Genomic DNA, 22,596 nt, shown 5'->3' on the forward strand with positions numbered 1-22,596 from the left:
TTTTTGGATTGCATAAAATCTAAGACCAACTGGTCCTGGTCTCTTCTATTATATTTAATACAAGCTTTTCTCATCTCAGGTAACAGAGGCATCCAAGGACTAGATGTCCTAATGTGCACTTATTTTTCATCTGAATATTTAGCTATGTTTGTCAGTCATGGTGACTTTAGCAATAATATTTATGGACATTCTAAGTGTCATTACCTCTGATAAGGTCAGTATTCTAATGAGGAATGTAGTATCCATGTGGCATCCAGACTGTGACTTTCTTTTTTTTTTCTTCTATATCTCCCTCAGTGTATGGACAGAAGAGACCCAGTGCACATTACTGAATGCCTCTATAACAGAAACCTTCAACTGCTCTTTTAGTTGTGGTCCAGACTGCTGGAAAATTTCTCAGTATCCCTGCCTGCAGGTCTATGTAAACCTGACATCTTCAGGACAAAAAGTTCTCCTGTACCATAATGAAGAGACAATGAAAGTCAATTCTGAGGTAGGAAATTCATGAAGGCCACGAATCAATATTTCTGCGTGGATACTTTTTTCTACTTATTTTCTGTGGTATTTTCCGTACTTTGATATGCTTGAAAATGACAACAAATCTGCTGTCATGTGAACACATGGTCTCCTTGATATTGAGGTTATATATACATTTTCAGATGCTGGGAATACATGGAATTTGGTCAGATGTTTTCCAGTACACAGCAGCAGTCTATTTTGCTTGTTATGATTGGCATGGAGGCCGACAATGCAGTAAACAGATTTCAGCATTTATACAGTATTATAGAGTACAAAAAGTATTACTATAATAAAAACAACTTTTCACATGTCATAGAGACAGGTCAAAACTTTTGAATGGCCAGGGTCTTAGTGCTGAGACCCCTACTGATAGCTAGAATCAGCTGGGAGAAGCACTCAGTTGAGCTCTCCCCTACCTGTCAATGGAACTCTCAGTACCCAGAACCCAACTGGTTGACCCTATGGACATGCCTTTATGACACGTCAAATTATAATTTTTTTATTATTATTATTATTGTTATTTATTTATTTGACAGTAATATTTTAACTCCCCATTCACCAAACTTTTCTGAGGAAATTACCAAATATTACATGGATAACAATTTTATTTTCTTAGTAAAAGCAGTTTGAGGGTTACCGAAGAAGAAATTGTACCAAAGTTATCAAAATGGTGTATGCAGACTGATACATTTGGTAAGACACCAGAGCTCAAGTCCTGCAGGAACGCATGGGAACTAAGTCCCTGCACTTTTTCCACAGCAGGAACGCCATTTCCATTAGCAGGAGTCATGCAGGAACGTATGGGAACTAAGTCCCTGCACTTTTTCCACAGCAGGAACGCCGTTTCCATTAGCAGGAGTCCTGCAGGACCAGCCCTTGAGTGGCAATCTTGGGTGAGTTCCAACACTTTTTTGCCCAGAACTTGACCCCAGTAAGACACCCTTGACATCTTAGACAATTCCCACAAAGGACTATACTCTACCTTTCTGGTGCAATTTCCACAGATTTCTTGTAAGTCTCCCACATTAATGACTTATGATAATGACTCTAATAATACATTTTTCTTTCTTCAGGGAATTATGTTTATGTTTTTAAAGGGTGTTTTAAAGCAGCAAACATCCAGGTGACCTTTACAGAGTGAATTTAGAATGACATCAATTTAATACAATTATGTATTGAGACTGTCTGAATGGGAACCACTATAAATCCTAAATGGGTAGAGACTTTCTTTATGAAACATTTTGATGAGCACTTGCAGACCAAACCAAATAAGATGCTTCCCCAATGCAGTCTGCAAAAATGACACAATTTTAATGTTTTGAAAGCCATAATGCAACTGATTTGCATTAAAACATTAAAATTTAAATTTAACCTTTGCCATAAACAACTACAACTTACCAGGATCGTGTGTAACTCTGCAATAGAAACTAACATTTATGTATTATTCTGAAACAGGGTAAATTGTATTATCTCAATAACATTATCATTCATTTGATAACAATGTATTTCTATGGTAGCTATTGTGATGCCCACTTAAAAATTCCCTTTCAATATTCATATTTAAACAACACAACTTATGCAGCTAATCAGTGCAAAAAAAACTAGAAACTATCACAACTGTCTAAAAATATAGTCAACCCCATAGCCAAAAACCTTGTTACCAATAAACTGCATAATGCTATCCGTGAAGAGAAATGAAAATATCGGCACTCACCAGTGTGGCTGCAGGGTCTTCTTTATTGAGACATACTCACATGCGGTGTACAGAAGAGAGGGGAGTGGGGGGACAAGTGGTGGCGACCAAGTGTGCGAAACTCGAGCTCGGTCGCCACCACTTGTCCCCCCACTCCCCTCTCTTCTGTACCCCGCATGTGAGTATGTCTCAATAAAGAAGACCCTGCAGCCACACTGGTGAGTGCCGATATTTTCATTTCTCTTCACGGATATCATGAACTTTGCTTATATTATCTGAGCACCACCTGAGGCATTACAGCTACACCAACTCCCAACTGCCATTCCTAATCCAGCACACTCACGCAGTGCCGCACTATCTCCTATGTGAAAAACTGCATAATGCACTGAACAGGGATTATCCATCAGCACCCACTTATTAACATGATAATTTGTTTAAGGTGTTACTGTGCATTTAAAAAAATATATAGCCCCATATACTGTTAAGAAATTAATGACTTTCAGCACCATGGATAGCACTAGTTTATATTGAAAGTATATACATGAAGAGACTTACAGATGCCATTTGACTTGTAACTGTTGCTTTAGTTTAGTTTGTTTCTTTTTTGCTCTTTTATTTTTTTATTTTTTTTTTATGATTGGTATAATGTTTGAGATGAACAGCTGTATCTGTGTTAAAGGGGAACTCCAGTGGGATTAAAAAAACAAACAAAAGTTAAAGTTAAACAGATTTGTAAATTACTTATTTAAAAAAAAAAATCTTAATCCTTCCAGTACTTATCAGCTTCTGAATACTAGAGAGGAAGTTGAGTTGTTATTTTCTGTCTGACCACAGTTCACTCTGCTGACACCTCTGCCCATGTCAGGAACTATTCAAAGCAGGAGAAGTTTGCTATGGGGATTTTCTCCTACTCCGGACAGTTTCGGGGCCTCCGCGATCTCTCTGCTGCACCCGGCGTTCGTTTAGAGCTTGTGGCTTCACGGCCATGCCCCCTCAATGCAAGTTTACGGGAGGGGGCATGATGCCCGTATTGCATTGTAATGTCACGAGCCTCCACCCAGCATCGCTAGTCATCAAGCATGGAGCGAAGTTCGCTCCATACAACGGATGTCTGGGGTGCCACAGCCGATATTGCAGGGGTCCCCAGTGGCGGGACCCCCGTGATCAGACATCTTATCCCCTATCCTTTGGCTAGGGAATAAGATGTCTAGGGGTGGAGTACCCCTTTAAGCATCTTTTGATGCAATCCTTTAATCCTTAATCTGTTGTCTGTTTCCACTCTACCTTTTCCTTGCATTGTTACACTCCCGAGTCATGCAGCTGTGCTCAGTGAATCCTGACGGCACTGACAACCCAGAATAGAAAATAGCATTTTATAAAATCCGTAGGGCCAATGAACTCTATAGAAACTACAAGTGGAGCAGTGATCTGTGAAAGCAGTCTGGTGTTTACTGAACACTAAATCTCATCTACAATTCCCTATCATTATGTGCCAAAATAGTTGACTTCTTTTATGCATCCAAACAGGCAGAGATAATTGATGCCAAATATTCTGTTGGCAATCTTTTATATATAAGACTATAACTAAGAAGGATATATTTATACAACTGTTTAAATATCAGGATTTAGTGAACACTTCTCAGATGTATCTTAGGAGTATCTACCAGAAGAAATATACATAAGGCATTACATTGTGCATGACAAATCTGAAAGCTGTTATTAATATCTGACTTATCAGTGCTTGTTACATGGCTGATGCTTATAGCTGTTCTTCTCCTATATCTTCAAAATAAAGAATTAAAGAATAGTGGCACCGGTACCTGTGTATACAGCTTCACGAGATGGACAAGTACGACCACTCGGGCAACTACCCAGATCCAATCAGCTGGCGAAGGTGCTAGGACAATGGGAAACCCAGTAAATACAAGTATGCAACAAAGAAAAACAGGTGTCCTGCACTCACCGTCCAGAAGCTGAAATATCGGCTCCCATCTCGGGCTGTTCAATCCGGCAAGGAAGACATGAGTGGCGAGGGGCGCTCAGAGGCAACACTCCACGCCACTCATGTCTTCCTTGCCGGATTGAACAGCCCGAGATGGGAGCCAATATTTCAGCTTCTGGACGGTGAGTGCAGGATGCCTGTTTTTCTTTGTTGCATACTCCTATATCTTCATGATAACACTTACTGTTCTGTGCTCAGGAATTGTTCAGAATTGTCTTGGACATAGTGAGGCAATGCTGTGTAATACTTACGTAGTACAAACTTAGACTAGACAGTCTGAGCCAAGTTTATCAAAGTGACTGAGGCTGGCTGACAAATTTGATGCTTCTTTAGACACTTTTGTCCAACTTTATACCATCTATTAAGGCCATTTTCCTTCCAGCTACATCATGCCACCTTTACCATTAAAAGGGGTACTCTGGTGGAAAACATTTTTTTAAAATCATCTGATACTAGAAAGTTAAAGGGATACTCCGCTGCTCAGCATTTGGAACAAACTGTTCCAAATGCTGGAGCTGGCGCTTGGAGCTGTCACGTCCCCTCCCATAGACTTGCATTGAGGGGGCAGGGCGTAATGTCATGATGGGGCGGGGCTATGATGTCACAAGCTCCCGGTGCTGGCTCCAGTGTTCGGAACAGTTTGTTCCAAACGCTGAGCAGCGGAGTACCCTTTTAAACAGATTTGTAAATTACTTCTATTTAGAAATAATAATCCTTCCAGTACTTATCAGTTGCTGTATGCTCCACAGGAAGTTATTTTCTTTTTTAATTTCCTTTATTTCTGGCCACAATGCTCTCTGCTAACACTCTGTCCATGTAAGGAACTGTCCAGAGAAGGAGCAAATCCCCATAGCAACCCTATCCTGCTCTGGACAGTTCCTGACATGGACAGTGGTTTCAGCAGAGAGCACTGTGGTCAGACAGAAGAGAAATTTGAAAAGAAAAGGAGCTTCCTCTGTAGTATACAACAGCTGATAAGTACGGGAAGGACTGGGATTTTCATTAGAAATAATTTACAAATCTGTTTAACTTTCTGGCACCAGTTCATTTAAAAAAAATTGTTTTCCACCGGAGTATCCCTTAAAGCAACGCATCATTGTTGGATACAGTGTATGAAGTGTACTATCCACATAGTAAATGTGGTGCAAAGCATTAATGCTAAATGTGACATATTTCTCATGTATTTGTAATTGTAGATCTGCCCCATTGTGTAGCAAATCACCATGTAAAATGACTGCATGTGCATATTTTAATTGTTTATGCGTACAATGCATATTGTTGTAAATATTGATTTAGATCATAATATTGATTTAAATCAGATAGCTGACTCAAGGCAAGCACATATGCAGAAAGTTATACTGAGATACAGTTTGGCATTAATTTGCTCACAGACTACATAGCAGAGAAGAAAAAATATTTGAGATGTCTTTTTTCATGCACACTAATTTTTTAGTCCCTTTCACTTTTTTTTAAAATAATTTGTAATATTGTGCCCTTTCCCCCCATTGTTCTGCACTCAGTACCCCCTAATGACAAAGTGTGAACACATCTGGATTTAGGGATTTACGGAAATTCTTCTTGACAGATCCTCTTAAATGGGCACTATCGGATAGAAAAACATTTTATATGTTGTACATCTTGGCAAAACATTAACCTTTCTAATATAGTTCAAAATAAATTTTTTATTACTTTTTATAGAAATCATAGCTAATAAAACCATGACTTTGTTCAAGCTGAAGCACAGGCATGGACGAGTCCAGTAACTAAGGGTGGGCTAGCACTCCTCTGTGCTCTCTCCTGTCTGATAGGACCGGAAAGAGCAAAGAAGAGTTCTATCAGAAAGGAGAGAGAACCGAGAAGTCTATCAGACAGGGGAGAGCACAGAGGAATCCAATCAGAGAGGAGAGAGCATAGAGGAGTCCTGTCAGACAGAAGAGAACACAGAGGAGTGCTTCCAGACAGGAGAGAGCACAGAGGAGTATGATCAGACAGGTAGAGAGCACAGAGGAGTACTATCAGACAGGAGAGAGAACAGAGGAGTACTATCAGACAGGAGAGAGCACAGAGGAGTACTATCAGACAGGAGAGAGCACAGAGGAGCCCTATCAGACAGGAGAGAGCACAGAGAAGCCCTATCAGATAGGATAGAACACATAGGACTTCTATCAGATAGGAAAGAGTACAGAGGAGTGCTATCAGACAGGAGAGAACACAGAGGAGTTCTATCAGAAAGGAGAGAGCACAGAGGAGTGCTATCAGAAAGGAGAGAGCACAGAGGAGTGCTATCAGACAGGAGAGAACACAAAGGAGTCCCCTTAGACAGGAGAGAGCACAGAGGAGTCCTATCAGAGAGGAGAGAGCACAGAGGAGCCCTATCAGACAGGAGAGAGCACAGAGAAGCCCTATCAGACAGAAGAGAGCACTGAGGAGTACTATCAGATAGGAGAGAGCACATAGGAGTTCTATCAGATAGAAAAGAGTACAGAGGAGTACTATTCGACAGGAGAGAACACAGAGGAGTGCTATCAGACAGGAGAGAACGCAAAGGAGTCCTATCAGAAAGGAGAGAGCACAGGGGAGTCCTATCAGACAGGAGAGAGAACAGAGGAGTCCTATCAGACAGAAGAGAGCACAGAGGAGTCATATCAGACAGGAGAGAGCACATTGGAGCGCTATCAGACAGGAGAGAGCACAGAGGAGTACTATCAGACAGGAGAGAGCACAGAGGAGTACTATCAGACAGAAGAGAGCACAGAGGAGTCCTATCAGACAGGAGAGAGCACAGAGGAGTCCTATCAGACAGGAGAGAGCACAGAGGAGTCCTATCAGACAGGTTAGAGCACAGATGAGTCCTATCAGATAGGAGAGAGCACAGAGGAGTACTATCAGATGTGAGAGAGCACAGATGCATTCTGTCAGACAGGAGAGAGTACAAAAGAGTACTATCAGACAGGAGAGAACACAGAGGAGTACTATCAGACAGGAGAGTGCACAGAGGAGTACTATCAGACAGGAGAGAGCACAGAGGAGTACTATCAGACAGGAGAGAGCACAGAGGAGTACTATCAGACAGGAGAGAACACAGAGGAATACTATCAGACAGGAGATAGTACAGATGAGTACTATCAGACAGGAGAGAACACAGAGGAGTACTATCAGACAGGAGAGAGCACAGAGGAGTCATATCAGACAGGAGATAATACAGAGGAGTCCTATCAGATAGGAGAGAGCCCAGAGAATTCCTATCAGAAAGGAGATAGTACAGAAGAGTACTATCAGACAGGAGAGAACACAGAGGAGTACTGTCAGATAGGAGAGAGAACAGATGAGTACTATCAGACAGGAGAGAGCACAGAGGAGTCCTATCAGACAGGACATAGTACAGAGGAGTACTATCAGACAGGAGAGAGCACAGAGGATTACTATCAGACAGGAGAGAGTACAGAGGAGTCCTATCAGACAGGAGATAGTACAGAGGAGTACTATCAAAAAGGAGAGAACACAGAGGAGTTCTATCAGATAGGAGAGAGCACAGAGGAGTAATATCAGATAGGAGAGAGCACAGAGGTGTCCTATCAGACAGGAGAGAGCACAGAGTAGTACTTTCAGACAGGAGAGAGCACAGAGGAGTCCTATCAGACAGGAGAGAGGACAGAGGAGTACTAACCGACAGGAAAGAGCACAGGGGAGTACTATCAGACAGGAGAGAGCACAGAGGAGTCCTATCAGAAAGGAGAGAACACAGAGCAGTGCTATCAGACAGGAGAGAGCACAGAGGAGTGCTATCAGACAGGAAAGAGCACAGAGGAGTGCTATCAGACAGGAGAGAGCACAGAGGAGTACTATCAAATAGGAAAGGACACAGAGGAGTACTATCAGACAGGAGAGAGCTCTGAGAAGTACTATCAGACAGGAGAGAGCACAGAGGAGTCATATCAGACAGGAGATAGTACAGAGGAGTCCTATCAGATAGGAGAGAGCCCAGAGGATTCCTATCAGACAGGAGATAGTACAGAAGAGTACTATCAGACAGGAGAGAGCACGGAGGAGTCCTATCAGACAGGAGAGAGCACAGATGAGTCCTATCAGATAGGAGAGAGCACAGAGGAGTACTATCACATATGAGAGAGCACAGAGGCGTTCTGTCAGACAGGAGAGAGTACAAAAGAGTACTATCAGACAGGAGAGAATACAGAGGAGTACTATCAGACAGGAGAGAGCACAGAGGAGTACTATCAGACAGGAGAAAGCACAGAGGAGTACTATCAGACAGGAGAGAGCACAGAGGAGTACTATCAGACAGGAGAGAACACAGAGGAATACTATCAGACAGGAGATAGTACAGATGAGTACTATCAGACAGGAGAGAACACAGAGGAGTACTATCAGACAGGAGAGAGCACAGAGGAGTCATATCAGACAGGAGATAATACAGAGGAGCCGTATCAGATAGGAGAGAGCCCAGAGAATTCCTATCAGAAAGGAGATAGTACAGAAGAGTACTATCAGACAGGAGAGAACACAGAGGAGTACTCTCAGATAGGAGAGAGAACAGATGAGTACTATCAGACAGGAGAGAGCACAGAGAAGTCCTATCAGACAGGACATAGTACAGAGGAGTACTATCAGACAGGAGAGAGCACAGAGTAGTACTATCAGACAGGTGAGAGTACAGAGGAGTCCTATCAGACAGGAAATAGTACAGAGGAGTACTATCAGAAAGGAGAGAACACAGAGGAGTACTATCAGATAGGAGCGAGCACAGAGGAGTAATGTCAGATAGGAGAGAGCACAGAGGTGTCCTATCAGACAGGAGAGAGCACAGAGGAGTATTATCAGACAGGAGAGAGATAGAGGAGGACTATCAGACAGGAGAGAGCACAGAGTAGTACTTTCAGACAGGAGAGAGCACAGAGGAGTCCTATCAGACAGGAGAGAGGACAGAGGAGTACTAACCGACAGGAAAGAGCACAGGGGAGTACTATCAGACAGGAGAGAGCACAGAGGAGTCCTATCAGAAAGGAGAGAACACAGAGTAGTGCTATCAGACAGGAGAGAGCACAGAGGAGTGCTATCAGACAGGAAAGAGCACAGAGGAGTGCTATCAGACAGGAGAGAGCACAGAGGAGTACTATCAGAAAGGAGAGAGCACAGAGGAGTACTATCAGACAGGAGAGAGCACAGGGGAGTACTATCAGATAGGAAAGAGCACAGAGGAGTACTATCAGACAGGAGAGAGCTCTGAGAAGTACTATCAGACAGGAGAGAGCACAGAGGAGTCGTATCAGACAGGAGATAGTACAGAGGATTCCTATCAGATAGGAGAGAGCCCAGAGGATTCCTATCAGACAGGAGATAGTACAGAAGAGTACTATCAGACAGGAGAGAACACAGAGGAGTACTGTCAGATAGGAGAGAGAACAGATGAGTACTATCAGACAGGAGAGAGCACAGAGGAGTCCTATCAGACAGGACATAGTACAGAGGAGTACTATCAGACAGGAGAGAGCACAGAGGAGTACTATCAGACAGGAGAGAGTACAGAGGAGTCCTATCAGACAGGAGATAGTACAGAGGAGTACTATCAAAAAGGAGAGAACACAGAGGAGTTCTATCAGATAGGAGAAAGCACAGAGGAGTAATATCAGATAGGAGAGAGCACAGAGGTGTCCTATCAGACAGGAGAGAGCACAGAGGAGTACTATCAGATAGGAGAGAGCACAGAGGAGTACTATCAGACAGAAGAGAGCACAGAGGAGTCCTATCAGACAGGAGAGAGCACAGAGGAGTCCTATCAGACAGGAGAGAGCACAGAGGAGTCCTATCAGACAGGAGAGAGCACAGATGAGTCCTATCAGATAGGAGAGAGCACAGAGGAGTACTATCAGATAAGAGAGAACACAGAGGCATTCTGTCAGACAGGAGAGAGTACAAAAGAGTACTATCAGACAGGAGAGAACACAGAGGAGTACTATCAGACAGGAGAGTGCACAGAGGAGTACTATCAGACAGGAGAGAGCACAGAGGAGTACTATCAGACAGGAGAGAGCACAGAGGAGTACTATCAGACAGGAGAGAACACAGAGGAATACTATCAGACAGGAGAGAGTACAGATGAGTACTATCAGACAGGAGAGAACACAGAGGAGTACTATCAGACAGGAGAGAGCACAGAGGAGTCATATCAGACAGGAGATAATACAGAGGAGTCCTATCAGATAGGAGAGAGCCCAGAGAATTCCTATCAGAAAGGAGATAGTACAGAAGAGTACTATCAGACAGGAGAGAACACAGAGGAGTACTGTCAGATAGGAGAGAGAACAGATGAGTACTATCAGACAGGAGAGAGCACAGAGGAGTCCTATCAGACAGGACATAGTACAGAGGAGTACTATCAGACAGGAGAGAGCACAGAGGAGTACTATCAGACAGGAGAGAGTACAGAGGAGTCTATCAGACAGGAGATAGTACAGAGGAGTACTATCAAAAAGGAGAGAACACAGAGGAGTTCTATCAGATAGGAGAGAGCACAGAGGAGTAATATCAGATAGGAGAGAGCACAGAGGTGTCCTATCAGACAGGAGAGAGCACAGAGTAGTACTTTCAGACAGGAGAGAGCACAGAGGAGTCCTATCAGACAGGAGAGAGGACAGAGGAGTACTAACCGACAGGAAAGAGCACAGGGGAGTACTATCAGACAGGAGAGAGCACAGAGGAGTCCTATCAGAAAGGAGAGAACACAGAGCAGTGCTATCAGACAGGAGAGAGCACAGAGGAGTGCTATCAGACAGGAAAGAGCACAGAGGAGTGCTATCAGACAGGAGAGAGCACAGAGGAGTACTATCAAATAGGAAAGGACACAGAGGAGTACTATCAGACAGGAGAGAGCTCTGAGAAGTACTATCAGACAGGAGAGAGCACAGAGGAGTCATATCAGACAGGAGATAGTACAGAGGAGTCCTATCAGATAGGAGAGAGCCCAGAGGATTCCTATCAGACAGGAGATAGTACAGAAGAGTACTATCAGACAGGAGAGAGCACGGAGGAGTCCTATCAGACAGGAGAGAGCACAGATGAGTCCTATCAGATAGGAAAGAGCACAGAGGAGTACTATCAGATATGAGAGAGCACAGAGGCGTTCTGTCAGACAGGAGAGAGTACAAAAGAGTACTATCAGACAGGAGAGAACGCAGAGGAGTACTATCAGACAGGAGAGAGCACAGAGGAGTACTATCAGACAGGAGAGAGCACAGAGGAGTACTATCAGACAGGAGAGAGCACAGAGGAGTACTATCAGACAGGAGAGAACACAGAGGAATACTATCAGACAGGAGATAGTACAGATGAGTACTATCAGACAGGAGAGAACACAGAGGAGTACTATCAGACAGGAGAGAGCACAGAGGAGTCATATCAGACAGGAGATAATACAGAGGAGCCCTATCAGATAGGAGAGAGCCCAGAGAATTCCTATCAGAAAGGAGATAGTACAGAAGAGTACTATCAGACAGGAGAGAACACAGAGGAGTACTCTCAGATAGGAGAGAGAACAGATGAGTACTATCACACAGGAGAGAGCACAGAGGAGTCCTATCAGACAGGACATAGTACAGAGGAGTACTATCAGACAGGAGAGAGCACAGAGTAGTACTATCAGACAGGTGAGAGTACAGAGGAGTCCTATCAGACAGGAAATAGTACAGAGGAGTACTATCAGAAAGGAGAGAACACAGAGGAGTACTATCAGATAGGAGCGAGCACAGAGGAGTAATGTCAGATAGGAGAGAGCACAGAGGTGTCCTATCAGACAGGAGAGAGCACAGAGGAGTATTATCAGACAGGAGAGAGATAGAGGAGGACTATCAGACAGGAGAGAGCACAGAGTAGTACTTTCAGACAGGAGAGAGCACAGAGGAGTCCTATCAGACAGGAGAGAGGACAGAGGAGTACTAACCGACAGGAAAGAGCACAGGGGAGTACTATCAGACAGGAGAGAGCACAGAGGAGTTCTATCAGAAAGGAGAGAACACAGAGTAGTGCTATCAGACAGGAGAGAGCACAGAGGAGTGCTATCAGACAGGAAAGAGCACAGAGGAGTGCTATCAGACAGGAGAGAGCACAGAGGAGTACTATCAGACAGGAGAGAGCACAGAGGAGTACTATCAGACAGGAGAGAGCACAGAGGAGTACTATCAGATAGGAAAGAGCACAGAGGAGTACTATCAGACAGGAGAGAGCTCTGAGAAGTACTATCAGACAGGAAAGAGCACAGAGGAGTCGTATCAGACAGGAGATAGTACAGAGGAGTCCTATCAGATAGGAGAGAGCCCAGAGGATTCCTATCAGACAGGAGATAGTACAGAAGAGTACTATCAGACAGGAGAGAACACAGAGGAGTACTGTCAGATAGGAGAGAGAACAGATGAGTACTATCAGACAGGAGAGAGCACAGAGGAGTCCTATCAGACAGGACATAGTACAGAGGAGTACTATCAGACAGGAGAGAGTACAGAGGAGTCCTATCAGACAGGAGATAGTACAGAGGAGTACTATCAAAAAGGAGAGAACACAGAGGAGTTCTATCAGATAGGAGAAAGCACAGAGGAGTAATATCAAATAGGAGAGAGCACAGAGGTGTCCTATCAGACAGGAGAGAGCACAGAGGAGTACTATCAGACAGGAGAGAGTACAGAGGAGTACTATCAGACAGGAGAGAGCACAGAGTAGTGCTTTCAGACAGGAGAGAGCACAGAGGAGTCCTATCAGACAGGAGAGAGGACAGAGGAGTACTAACCGACAGGAAAGAGCACAGGGGAGTACTATCAGACAGGAGAGAGCACAGAGGAGTCCTATCAGAAAGGAGAGAACACAGAGCAGTGCTATCAGACAGGAGAGAGCACAGAGGAGTGCTATCAGACAGGAAAGAGCACAGAGGAGTGCTAGCAGACAGGAGAGAGCACAGAGGAGTACTTTCAGATAGGAAAGAGAACAGAGGAGTACTAACAGACAGGAGAGAGCACAGAGGAGTACTATCAGACAGGAGAGAGCACAGAGGAGTACTATCAGATAGGAAAGAGCACAGAGAAGTACTATCAGACAGGAGAGAGCTCTAAGAAGTACTATCAGACAGGAAAGAGCACATAGTAGTACTATCAGACAGGAGAGAGCACTGAGGAGTACTATCAGATAGGAAAGAGCACAGAGGAGTACTATCAGACAGGAGAGAGCACTGAGGAGTCGTATCAGAAAGGAGAGAACACAGAGTAGTGCTATCAGACAGGAGAGAGCACAGAGGAGTGCTATCAGACAGGAAAGAGCACAGAGGAGTGCTATCAGACAGGAGAGAGCACAGAGGAGTACTATCAGACAGGAGAGAGCACAGAGGAGTACTATCAGACAGGAGAGAGCACAGAGGAGTACTATCAGATAGGAAAGAGCACAGAGGAGTACTATCAGACAGGAGAGAGCTCTGAGAAGTACTATCAGACAGGAGAGAGCACAGAGGAGTCGTATCAGACAGGAGATAGTACAGAGGAGTCCTATCAGATAGGAGAGAGCCCAGAGGATTCCTATCAGATAGGAGATAGTACAGAAGAGTACTATCAGACAGGAGAGAACACAGAGGAGTACTGTCAGATAGGAGAGAGAACAGATGAGTACTATCAGACAGGAGAGAGCACAGAGGAGTCCTATCAGACAGGACATAGTACAGAGGAGTACTATCAGACAGGAGAGAGCACAGAGGAGTACTATCAGACAGGAGAGAGTACAGAGGAGTCCTATCAGACAGGAGATAGTACAGAGGAGTACTATCAAAAAGGAGAGAACACAGAGGAGTTCTATCAGATAGGAGAGAGCACAGAGGAGTAATATCAGATAGGAGAGAGCACAGAGGTGTCCTATCAGACAGGAGAGAGGACAGAGTAGTACTTTCAGACAGGAGAGAGCACAGAGGAGTCCTATCAGACAGGAGAGAGGACAGAGGAGTACTAACCGACAGGAAAGAGCACAGGGGAGTACTATCAGACAGGAGAGAGCACAGAGGAGTGCTATCAGAAAGGAGAGAACACAGAGCAGTGCTTTCAGACAGGAGAGAGCACAGAGGAGTGCTATCAGACAGGAAAGAGCACAGAGGAGTGCTATCAGACAGGAGAGAGCACAGAGGAGTACTTTCAGATAGGAAAGAGCACAGAGGAGTACTATCAGACAGGAGAGAGCACAGAGGAGTACTATCAGACAGGAGAGAGCTCTAAGAAGTACTATCAGACAGGAAAGAGCACATAGTAGTACTATCAGACAGGAGAGAGCACTGAGGAGTACTATCAGATAGGAAAGAGCACAGAGAAGTACTATCAGACAGGAGAGAGCACTGAGGAGTGCTATCAGACAGGAGAGAGCACAGATGAGTCCTATCAGACAGGACATAGTACAGAGGAGTACTATCAGACAGGCGAGAGCACAGAGGAGTACTATCAGACAGGAGAGAGTACAGAGGAGTCCTATCAGACAGGAGATAGTACAGAGGAGTACTATCAGAAAGGAGAGAACACAGAGGAGTACTATCAGATAGGAGAGAGCACAGAGGAGTAATATCAGATAGGAAAGAGCACAGAGGTGTCCTATCAGACAGGAGAGAGCACAGAGGAGTACTATCAGACAGGAGAGAGTACAGAGGAGAACTATCAGACAGGAGAGAGCACAGATTAGTACTTTCAGACAGGAGAGAGCACAGAGGAGTCCTATCAGACAGGAGAGAGGACAGAGTAGTACTAACCGACAGGAAAGACCACAGGGGAGTACTATCAGACAGGAGAGAGCACAGAGGAGTCCTATCAGAAAGGAGAGAACACAGAGCAGTGCTATCAGACAGGAGAGAGCACAGAGGAGTGCTATCAGACAGGAAAGAGCACAGAGGAGTGCTATCAGACAGGAGAGAGCACAGAGGAATACTATCAGACAGGAGAGGGCACATAGGAGTACTATCAGACAGGAGAGAGCACAGAGGAGTACTATCAGATAGGAAAGAGCACAGAGGAGTACTTTCAGACAGGAGAGAGCTCTGAGGAGTACTATCAGATAGGAAAGAGCACAGAGAAGTACTATCAGACAGGAGAGAGCACTGAGGAGTGCTATCAGACAGGAGAGAGCACAGAGGAGTCCTATCAGACAGGACATAGTACAGAGGAGTACTATCAGACAGGAGAGAGCACAGAGGTGTACTATCAGACAGGAGAGAGTACAGAGGAGTCCTATCAGACAGGAGATAGTACAGAGGAGTACTATCAGAAAGGAGAGAACACAGAGGAGTACTATCAGATAGGAGAGAGCACAGAGGAGTAATATCAGATAGGAGAGAGCACAGAGGTGTCCTATCAGAAAGGAGAGAACACAGAGCAGTGCTATCAGACAGGAGAGAGCACAGAGGAGTGCTATCAGACAGAAGAGAGCACAGAGGAATACTATCAGACAGGAGAGAGCACATAGGAGTACTATCAGACAGGAGAGAGCACAGAGGAGTGCTATCAGACAGGAAAGAGCACAGAGGAGTGCTATCAGACAGGAGAGAGCACAGAGGAGTACTTTCAGATAGGAAAGAGCACAGATGAGTACTATCAGACAGGAGAGAGCACAGAGGAGTACTATCAGACAGGAGAGAGCACAGAGGAGTACTATCAGATAGGAAAGAGCACAGAGGAGTACTATCAGACAGGAGAGAGCTCTAAGAAGTACTATCAGACAGGAAAGAGCACATAGTAGTACTATCAGACAGGAGAGAGCACTGAGGAGTACTATCAGATAGGAAAGAGCACAGAGAAGTACTATCAGACAGGAGAGAGCACTGAGGAGTGCTATCAGACAGGAGAGAGCACAGAGGAGTCGTATCAGACAGGACATAGTACAGAGGAGTACTATCAGACAGGAGAGAGCACAGAGGAGTACTATCAGACAGGAGAGAGTACAGAGGAGTCCTATCAGACAGGAGATAGTACAGAGGAGTACTATCAGAAAGGAGAGAACACAGAGGAGTACTATCAGATAGGAGAGAGCACAGAGGAGTAATATCAGATAGGAGAGAGCACAGAGGTGTCCTATCAGACAGGAGAGAGCACAGAGGAGTACTATCAGACAGGAGAGAGTACAGAGGAGAACTATCAGACAGGAGAGAGCACAGAGTAGTACTTTCAGACAGGAGAGAGCACAGAGGAGTCCTATCAGACAGGAGAGAGGACAGAGTAGTACTAACCGACAGGAAAGACCACAGGGGAGTACTATCAGACAGGAGAAAGCACAGAGGAGTCCTATCAGAAAGGAGAGAACACAGAGCAGTGCTATCAGACAGGAGAGAGCACAGAGGAGTGCTATCAGACAGGAAAGAGCACAGAGGAGTGCTATCAGACAGGAGAGAGCACAGAGGAATACTATCAGACAGGAGAGAGCACATAGGAGTACTATCAGACAGGAGAGAGCACAGAGGAGTACTATCAGATAGGAGAGAGCACAGAGGAGTACTATCAGATAGGAAAGAGCACAGAGGAGTACTTTCAGACAGGAGAGAGCTCTGAGAAGTACTATCAGACAGGAAAGAGCACATAGTAGTACTATCAGACAGGAGAGAGCACTGAGGAGTGCTATCAGACAGGAGAGAGCACAGAGGAGTGCTATCAGACATGAGAGAGCACAGAGAAGTGCTAGTCCACCCTCACTTACTGGATTCCATGCTGGTGCTTCAGCTTGGATAAAGCCATGATTTTATAAGCCACAATTTCTATAAAAAGGAATTACAATTTTCTTATGAAGTATAATAGAAAGGTTAATGTTTTGCCAAGATGTACAACATTTAAAAAGTTTTTGAATCTGACAGTGCCCATTTAAGCTTTGACAGGGTAGATGGGGACTGTTGGTAGACATTTGCAGTTTTCTCCAGAGATGTTCGATAGACTTCACTCTGGGCCACTCAGTGACATTTACTGAGTTGTCCCTACAACACTCTTGTGTAGTTCTGGCTAGGTAATTGTCTTGCTGAAAGATGAACCGTCAGCCCAGTCTTAGATCCAGAGGCTTTCTCAACTTTTCCTTAATCCTGATCAGTCTTTGTTTCACAAACTATGCCAAAAACATAAACTTTTTTTTTTTATCAGACCCGCTAATAGTATTATTCTTACAGTCTGAGAGTCCTTTAAGTTACTTTTTTTTTTTTTTGCAAACTTCAGGCGGCTTTCTTGTGCCTATTACTGAGGAAATTCTTCTTTCTGGCCACTCTTCCACTACGCCCACATTGGTAAAGTATTGCAGTGATGGTTGACCTACTGGAAATTTCTCCCATCTGCACACATGATCTTCAGAGCTTCGACCATTGGTTGATCTGGCTTAGCACCTTTCTTAACAAGGCTAAGAAACCCCCCCCCCCTCCCCACCCCCAAAAAGATTACTTATTTGGTGGGGCTGCCAGCCCAGGAAGAGGAAGAGTCCAGGAAGTTCTTCTTAGGTATACTGTAAATATGAAATATTAGAGACATTTCCCACCCATAGACCTATGGCATATCAACTAAAAACCACCCAGCATGCTTACATGATCACGTACATGTAAAAATGCTGTTATGACATTACTCATGATCCCCAAATGCATAAAAATAAGAGACAATTTAAATAGCTTTGAAGTGGAATCACTTGATTTTTTTCATGTCTGATTTCCTCCATTGAAGTTCTTGGGGATTAAAAGAAGAATAAAAAGATATTTGGGAAGCAGTTTCCCAGTTAATAACCCACATAAAGAAACAAGAAAAATGGAGAGTATGTGAGTTTCTTTGTACGGAAGGCCGAAAAGAATTTAACACCCATATTATGTGGAAGATTATAGAGAATGAATTTTACCAATTATCCAAATTCATATATTTTCGGGGATGAATCTAAATAGTTCCTCAAATGTATGTTTATTCATACAAATATATACATATATATTTTTAACTATTTGTTCGTAGTTTTTGTTAGGTATAAATAAGGAAACAATGAGATAACAGTAAACAAAGTGATTGTATTTGGATGGCTGCATATCCTCTATTTCTACAACGTATTCTTATGTATTTTTGGTTCTAAAACTAAAAGGGGCATGATTGTAAGATTGTTGCTAGATATAAACCAGAGAAACATTCTCCGTGGGGCACATTCATAATTTATAGATCACCCCCAGAGTAATATCTCTGTTTATTGCTTTTGGACTGAAACTGGGGTCATGTCTGTGTCAGATGAGGTCTGCTTATACTGTTATTGAACATTTGTGCATCATACATGATTTTAACTGTCTGTAGTTGTTTAACCAGACTATTTCTGTATAACAATACATTACAACCTATACGGTACATAAACTGTGCACCTGCAAGTGCAATATAGCTCCAGCTCATAATCTATGGAATGCCAAATGCTCAGTATGTTCAACACTATTACACCAGGTGTGCAGGACATGGCTGACCAAATACATGATTGCCAGGAATGGTCACTGGGGTTTCCCTGTTTTGCAGCAAGGTATCACAACATAGTTATTGGCAATTACAGACGCACGCCATCCTGCCAGCTGAAGATCAGTAAAGATGCATGCATGCATTCAAGATAGAGTAAGTCATTCATGAGAAATGTAGTCATTGTAAATTCAGAGGTATACCACATTCTATACAGTTGTTGGACCCTATTCAATTATACCATAGAAATGGACCACAGTGCTCCTCTATATGTGTCAGGAACTGTCCAGAGCAGGAGAAAATCCCCATAGAAAACTTCTGCTCCGAACAGTTCCTGACATGGACAGAGGAGGAAGCAATGCACACTGTGGTCAGACTGGAAAGAACTACAAAACATTCTCTGGAGCAAACAGCAGCTGATAAATACTGCAATGCTTTAGATTTTTATATAGAAGTAATTCACAAGTCTGTATAATTTTTTGCAATAAATGAACATCAAGTAGAAAGAGAATGAAGCTGCACTCACCGAATCTTCTTACAGTGCTTTTATTTCATCGCTGAACAAACAGGGTTAGGGTACAGGTGCAGGTGCGTGCTGGAGCGACACGTGTTTCACACTAGTCACACATCTTCTGGCTCACAAACCCCTACTCACAGCTTCCATCTTATATCCTACCTTCCTCCTTGCTCTCTGTTCACCTGCATTATAATTAATTAACCAGTGTTATTACCTGTATAAGCGGAGCTCTGTGCATATGTCAGGAGAAGCTGCGTTCCTGCTCTGCCATTCCCGCAAGTCACGTGGGCCAGCCCCACGTGTGCTCAGCCCAACCCATGGAGCGGAACGCATCCCGACCAATGGGTAGCACCGGCGTCACTAAGGTGCTTTCCCGCAGTCATGGCAACCAGGATGCTAACTCCCCTGCCTCGATACGGACATTCCTCCAAACAAATACAGGTGAACATAACAGATTTATGGGAACTTGGCCATATAGAAAGACAGGGCAATTTAAACCCACTGCTTATCATTACTGCCTAAAAGATTGTGAACTGAGAGACAGGATTCTAGACAAAAACTGCTAAAAGCTACAAATACACAAAGGTTTTAGACATTACGAAGATGGGCAAGAAATAACATGATGCAAATCATAAAAATACAGACATATCCGTTTTTTCATTGAGACCCAACGGGCCCTCTGCGTTTGTCCGCAGGATCCATTTGGCCTCCTGTTGCAAAAGGACGTCAAAATGGCTGAAAAATCTAAAACAATTAATATTTCGTGAAGCAGATAAGGGAGGCAATTTAGTTATACTTTCTGACAAACAATACAAAGAGGAGGGTGACAGACTCCTCTCAGGTAGGAGAGTATACTCTCTTTTGAAAGAGGATCCTACACAGCGTTACCAGGGTCAATTGCAGTCGCTGCTATGTAAATATGCAGATAAAGGTGTAATTTCAATCCAAACTGCAGAAAAACTTGACAACAAATTAAAAAAAAAACCTTATTGGTATTACATTCCTAAGGTCCACAAGTCGCCGACCCGACCCCCTGGACGTCTGATCGTCTCGGGGATCGGGTTGGTGACAGAGGGACTTTCTAAATATGTAGATTGGCTTTTACGCCCGTTCCTAAGAGATCTTCCTACTTACCTAAAAGACCCTGGCGAGTTCCTTGAAATTTTGGGGGAGATACCATGAAATGAGGATTGTAAACTTGCCTCTGTGGATGTGGAGTCCCTCTACACCCGAATCCCCCAAGATTTGGGGGTAAGGGTGGTGGAGGGGCTCCTCATCGACATGGGCAAGGACCCCATCTTAGTAGATTTTATTACCGAGTCCTTGAGGTTTATTTTAAATCACAATGCTTTTCGGTTCAATGATAAATGGTACCAACAAATTTCTGGTACTGCAATGGGTACGCCCGTTGCATGTACCTTCGCAAATCTGTTCCTTGCAGCTTTTGAAAAGGTTCATCTTTTCTCTGCAAGAAACCGTTTTGTAAAATTCATCATTAACATATTGAGGTACATGGATGATTTACTCATTGTGTGGGGGGAAGATCGTGAACAATTTGAGGCCTTTGTCTCATATTTGAACAAAAACGAGTTCAATATGGCTTTTACCTCCGTTTATGGGGGTACTGAACTTCATTACTTCTAATTTCAGAAAACCTTCTACAACTAATGCTCTCCTGCATTACAGGAGCTACCACCCCCCGCACGTCAATAATGCAATACCTTATGGCCAGCTCATTAGGTCATGCAGGATTAATAATTCAGATGAGAAATTCAATGAACAAGCTAATGAATTAATAGCAAGCCTGGCAGCAAGGGGTTAACCCAAAGCATCCATACAGACTGCGTTTGAAAGAGGTAGGTCTAATAGATCTGATCTTTTAAGAAAAAACAAACAGAAACAGTCTGACAAAAGATTTGTCTTCGCTTTCAAGCTGTCACGATTCGGCTTACAGGTTGTGGATCCACTGTGTCAGCGAGGGATTGGCGTGGACCGTGCTGGTGGACCGGTTCTAAGTGGCTATTGGTGTTCACCAGAGCCCGCCGCAAAGCGGGATGGTCTTGCTGCGGCGGTAGCAACCAGGTCGTATCCACTAGCAACGGCTCAACCTCGCTGACTGCTGAGAAGGCGTGGGACAGAAGGACTAGGCAGAGGCAAGGTCAGACGTAGCAGAAGGTCGGGGCAGGCGGCAAGGTTCGTAGTCAATATGGATAGCAGGAGATCAGGTAACACAGGCTTGGACAACACTAAACGCTTTCACTGGCACAAGGCAACAAGATCCAGCAAGGGAGTGCAGGGGAAGTGAGGTGATATAGCCAGGGAGCAGGTGGAAGCTAATCAGGCTAATTGGGCCAGGCACCAATCATTGGTGCACTGGCCCTTTAAGTCTCAGAGAGTTGGCGCGCGTGCGCCCTAGAGAGCGGAGCCGCGCTCGCCAGCACATGACAGCCGGGGACCGGGACGGGTAAGAGACTTGGGATGCGATTCGCGAGCGGGCGCGTCCCGCTATGCGAATCGCATCCCCGCTGGCAATGTCAGTGCAGCGCTCCCGGTCAGCGGGTCTGACCGGGGCGCTGCAGGGAGAGAGACGCCGTGAGCGCTCCAGGGAGGAGCAGGGACCCGGAGCGCTCGGCGTAACACAAGCATTCTGATATGGATCAAAGAATTAAAAATGCTATACGTAAACATTGGGAAATCATTGAAGCGGATCCAGACTTGGCAGAGATAGCAAAAAATGGTCCATTATTCTGCTACAGACGAAACAGAACTCTAGCTGGCGAGTTAGGATCTAACCAGTACAAAGAAAAAACAACAAAATTGGCTTACAAAAATTACTTTAAAAGGGAATTTTGCTGCGGACAGTGTTCTTTTTGTGAGTTTAATCAACAAGCAAAGTATTTAAAGTTAGGAGGCATTGAATGCAGAGTAAATAGTTTATTAACTTGTGAGAGCAAATTTGTTGTCTATGTGATCCAATGCCCCTGCGGATATTTTTATATTGGCAAAATGATACGTTGTCTTTATGTCAGAATACACGAGCACTTTCGCTCTATCCGCATGGGCATTGGGTCACCACGTTGAATAGAGCATGTGAGAACTCAACATGACAGTGATCCAAAAGTATTAAAATTCTCTGGTTTGGAATTGGTGCAATGTCCTTTTAATGGAGGTGACAGGCAAAAATTACTTTTGCAACAGGAGGCCAAATGGATCCTGCGGACAAACACAGAAGGCCCGTTGGGTCTCAATGAAAAAACGAACATGTCTGTATTTTTATGATTTGCATCATGTTATTTCCTGCCCATCTTCGTAATGTCTAAAACTTTGGTGTATTTGTAGCTTTTAGCAGTTTTTGTCTAGAATCCTGTCTCGCAGCTCACCGTCTTTTAGGCAGTAATGATAAGCAGTGGGT

General features: G+C 44.1%; 1 protein-coding gene across 3 annotated transcripts in view; it reads left to right on the forward strand.

The window, feature by feature from the left end:
* Positions 1–22,596, forward strand: part of KCNMB2 (potassium calcium-activated channel subfamily M regulatory beta subunit 2) — a 697,235-nt gene that overhangs the window by 651,371 nt on the left and 23,268 nt on the right. For all 3 annotated transcript variants that reach the window (XM_056565221.1, XM_056565220.1, XM_056565219.1), the window contains one exon: positions 298–493. In XM_056565221.1, coding sequence (XP_056421196.1) covers positions 298–493 — 196 coding nt within the window. The remainder of the gene's footprint in view (positions 1–297; positions 494–22,596) is intronic.

Source organism: Hyla sarda, chromosome 3, assembly GCF_029499605.1.
Source record: "Hyla sarda isolate aHylSar1 chromosome 3, aHylSar1.hap1, whole genome shotgun sequence".
Taxonomy (NCBI): domain Eukaryota; kingdom Metazoa; phylum Chordata; class Amphibia; order Anura; family Hylidae; genus Hyla; species Hyla sarda.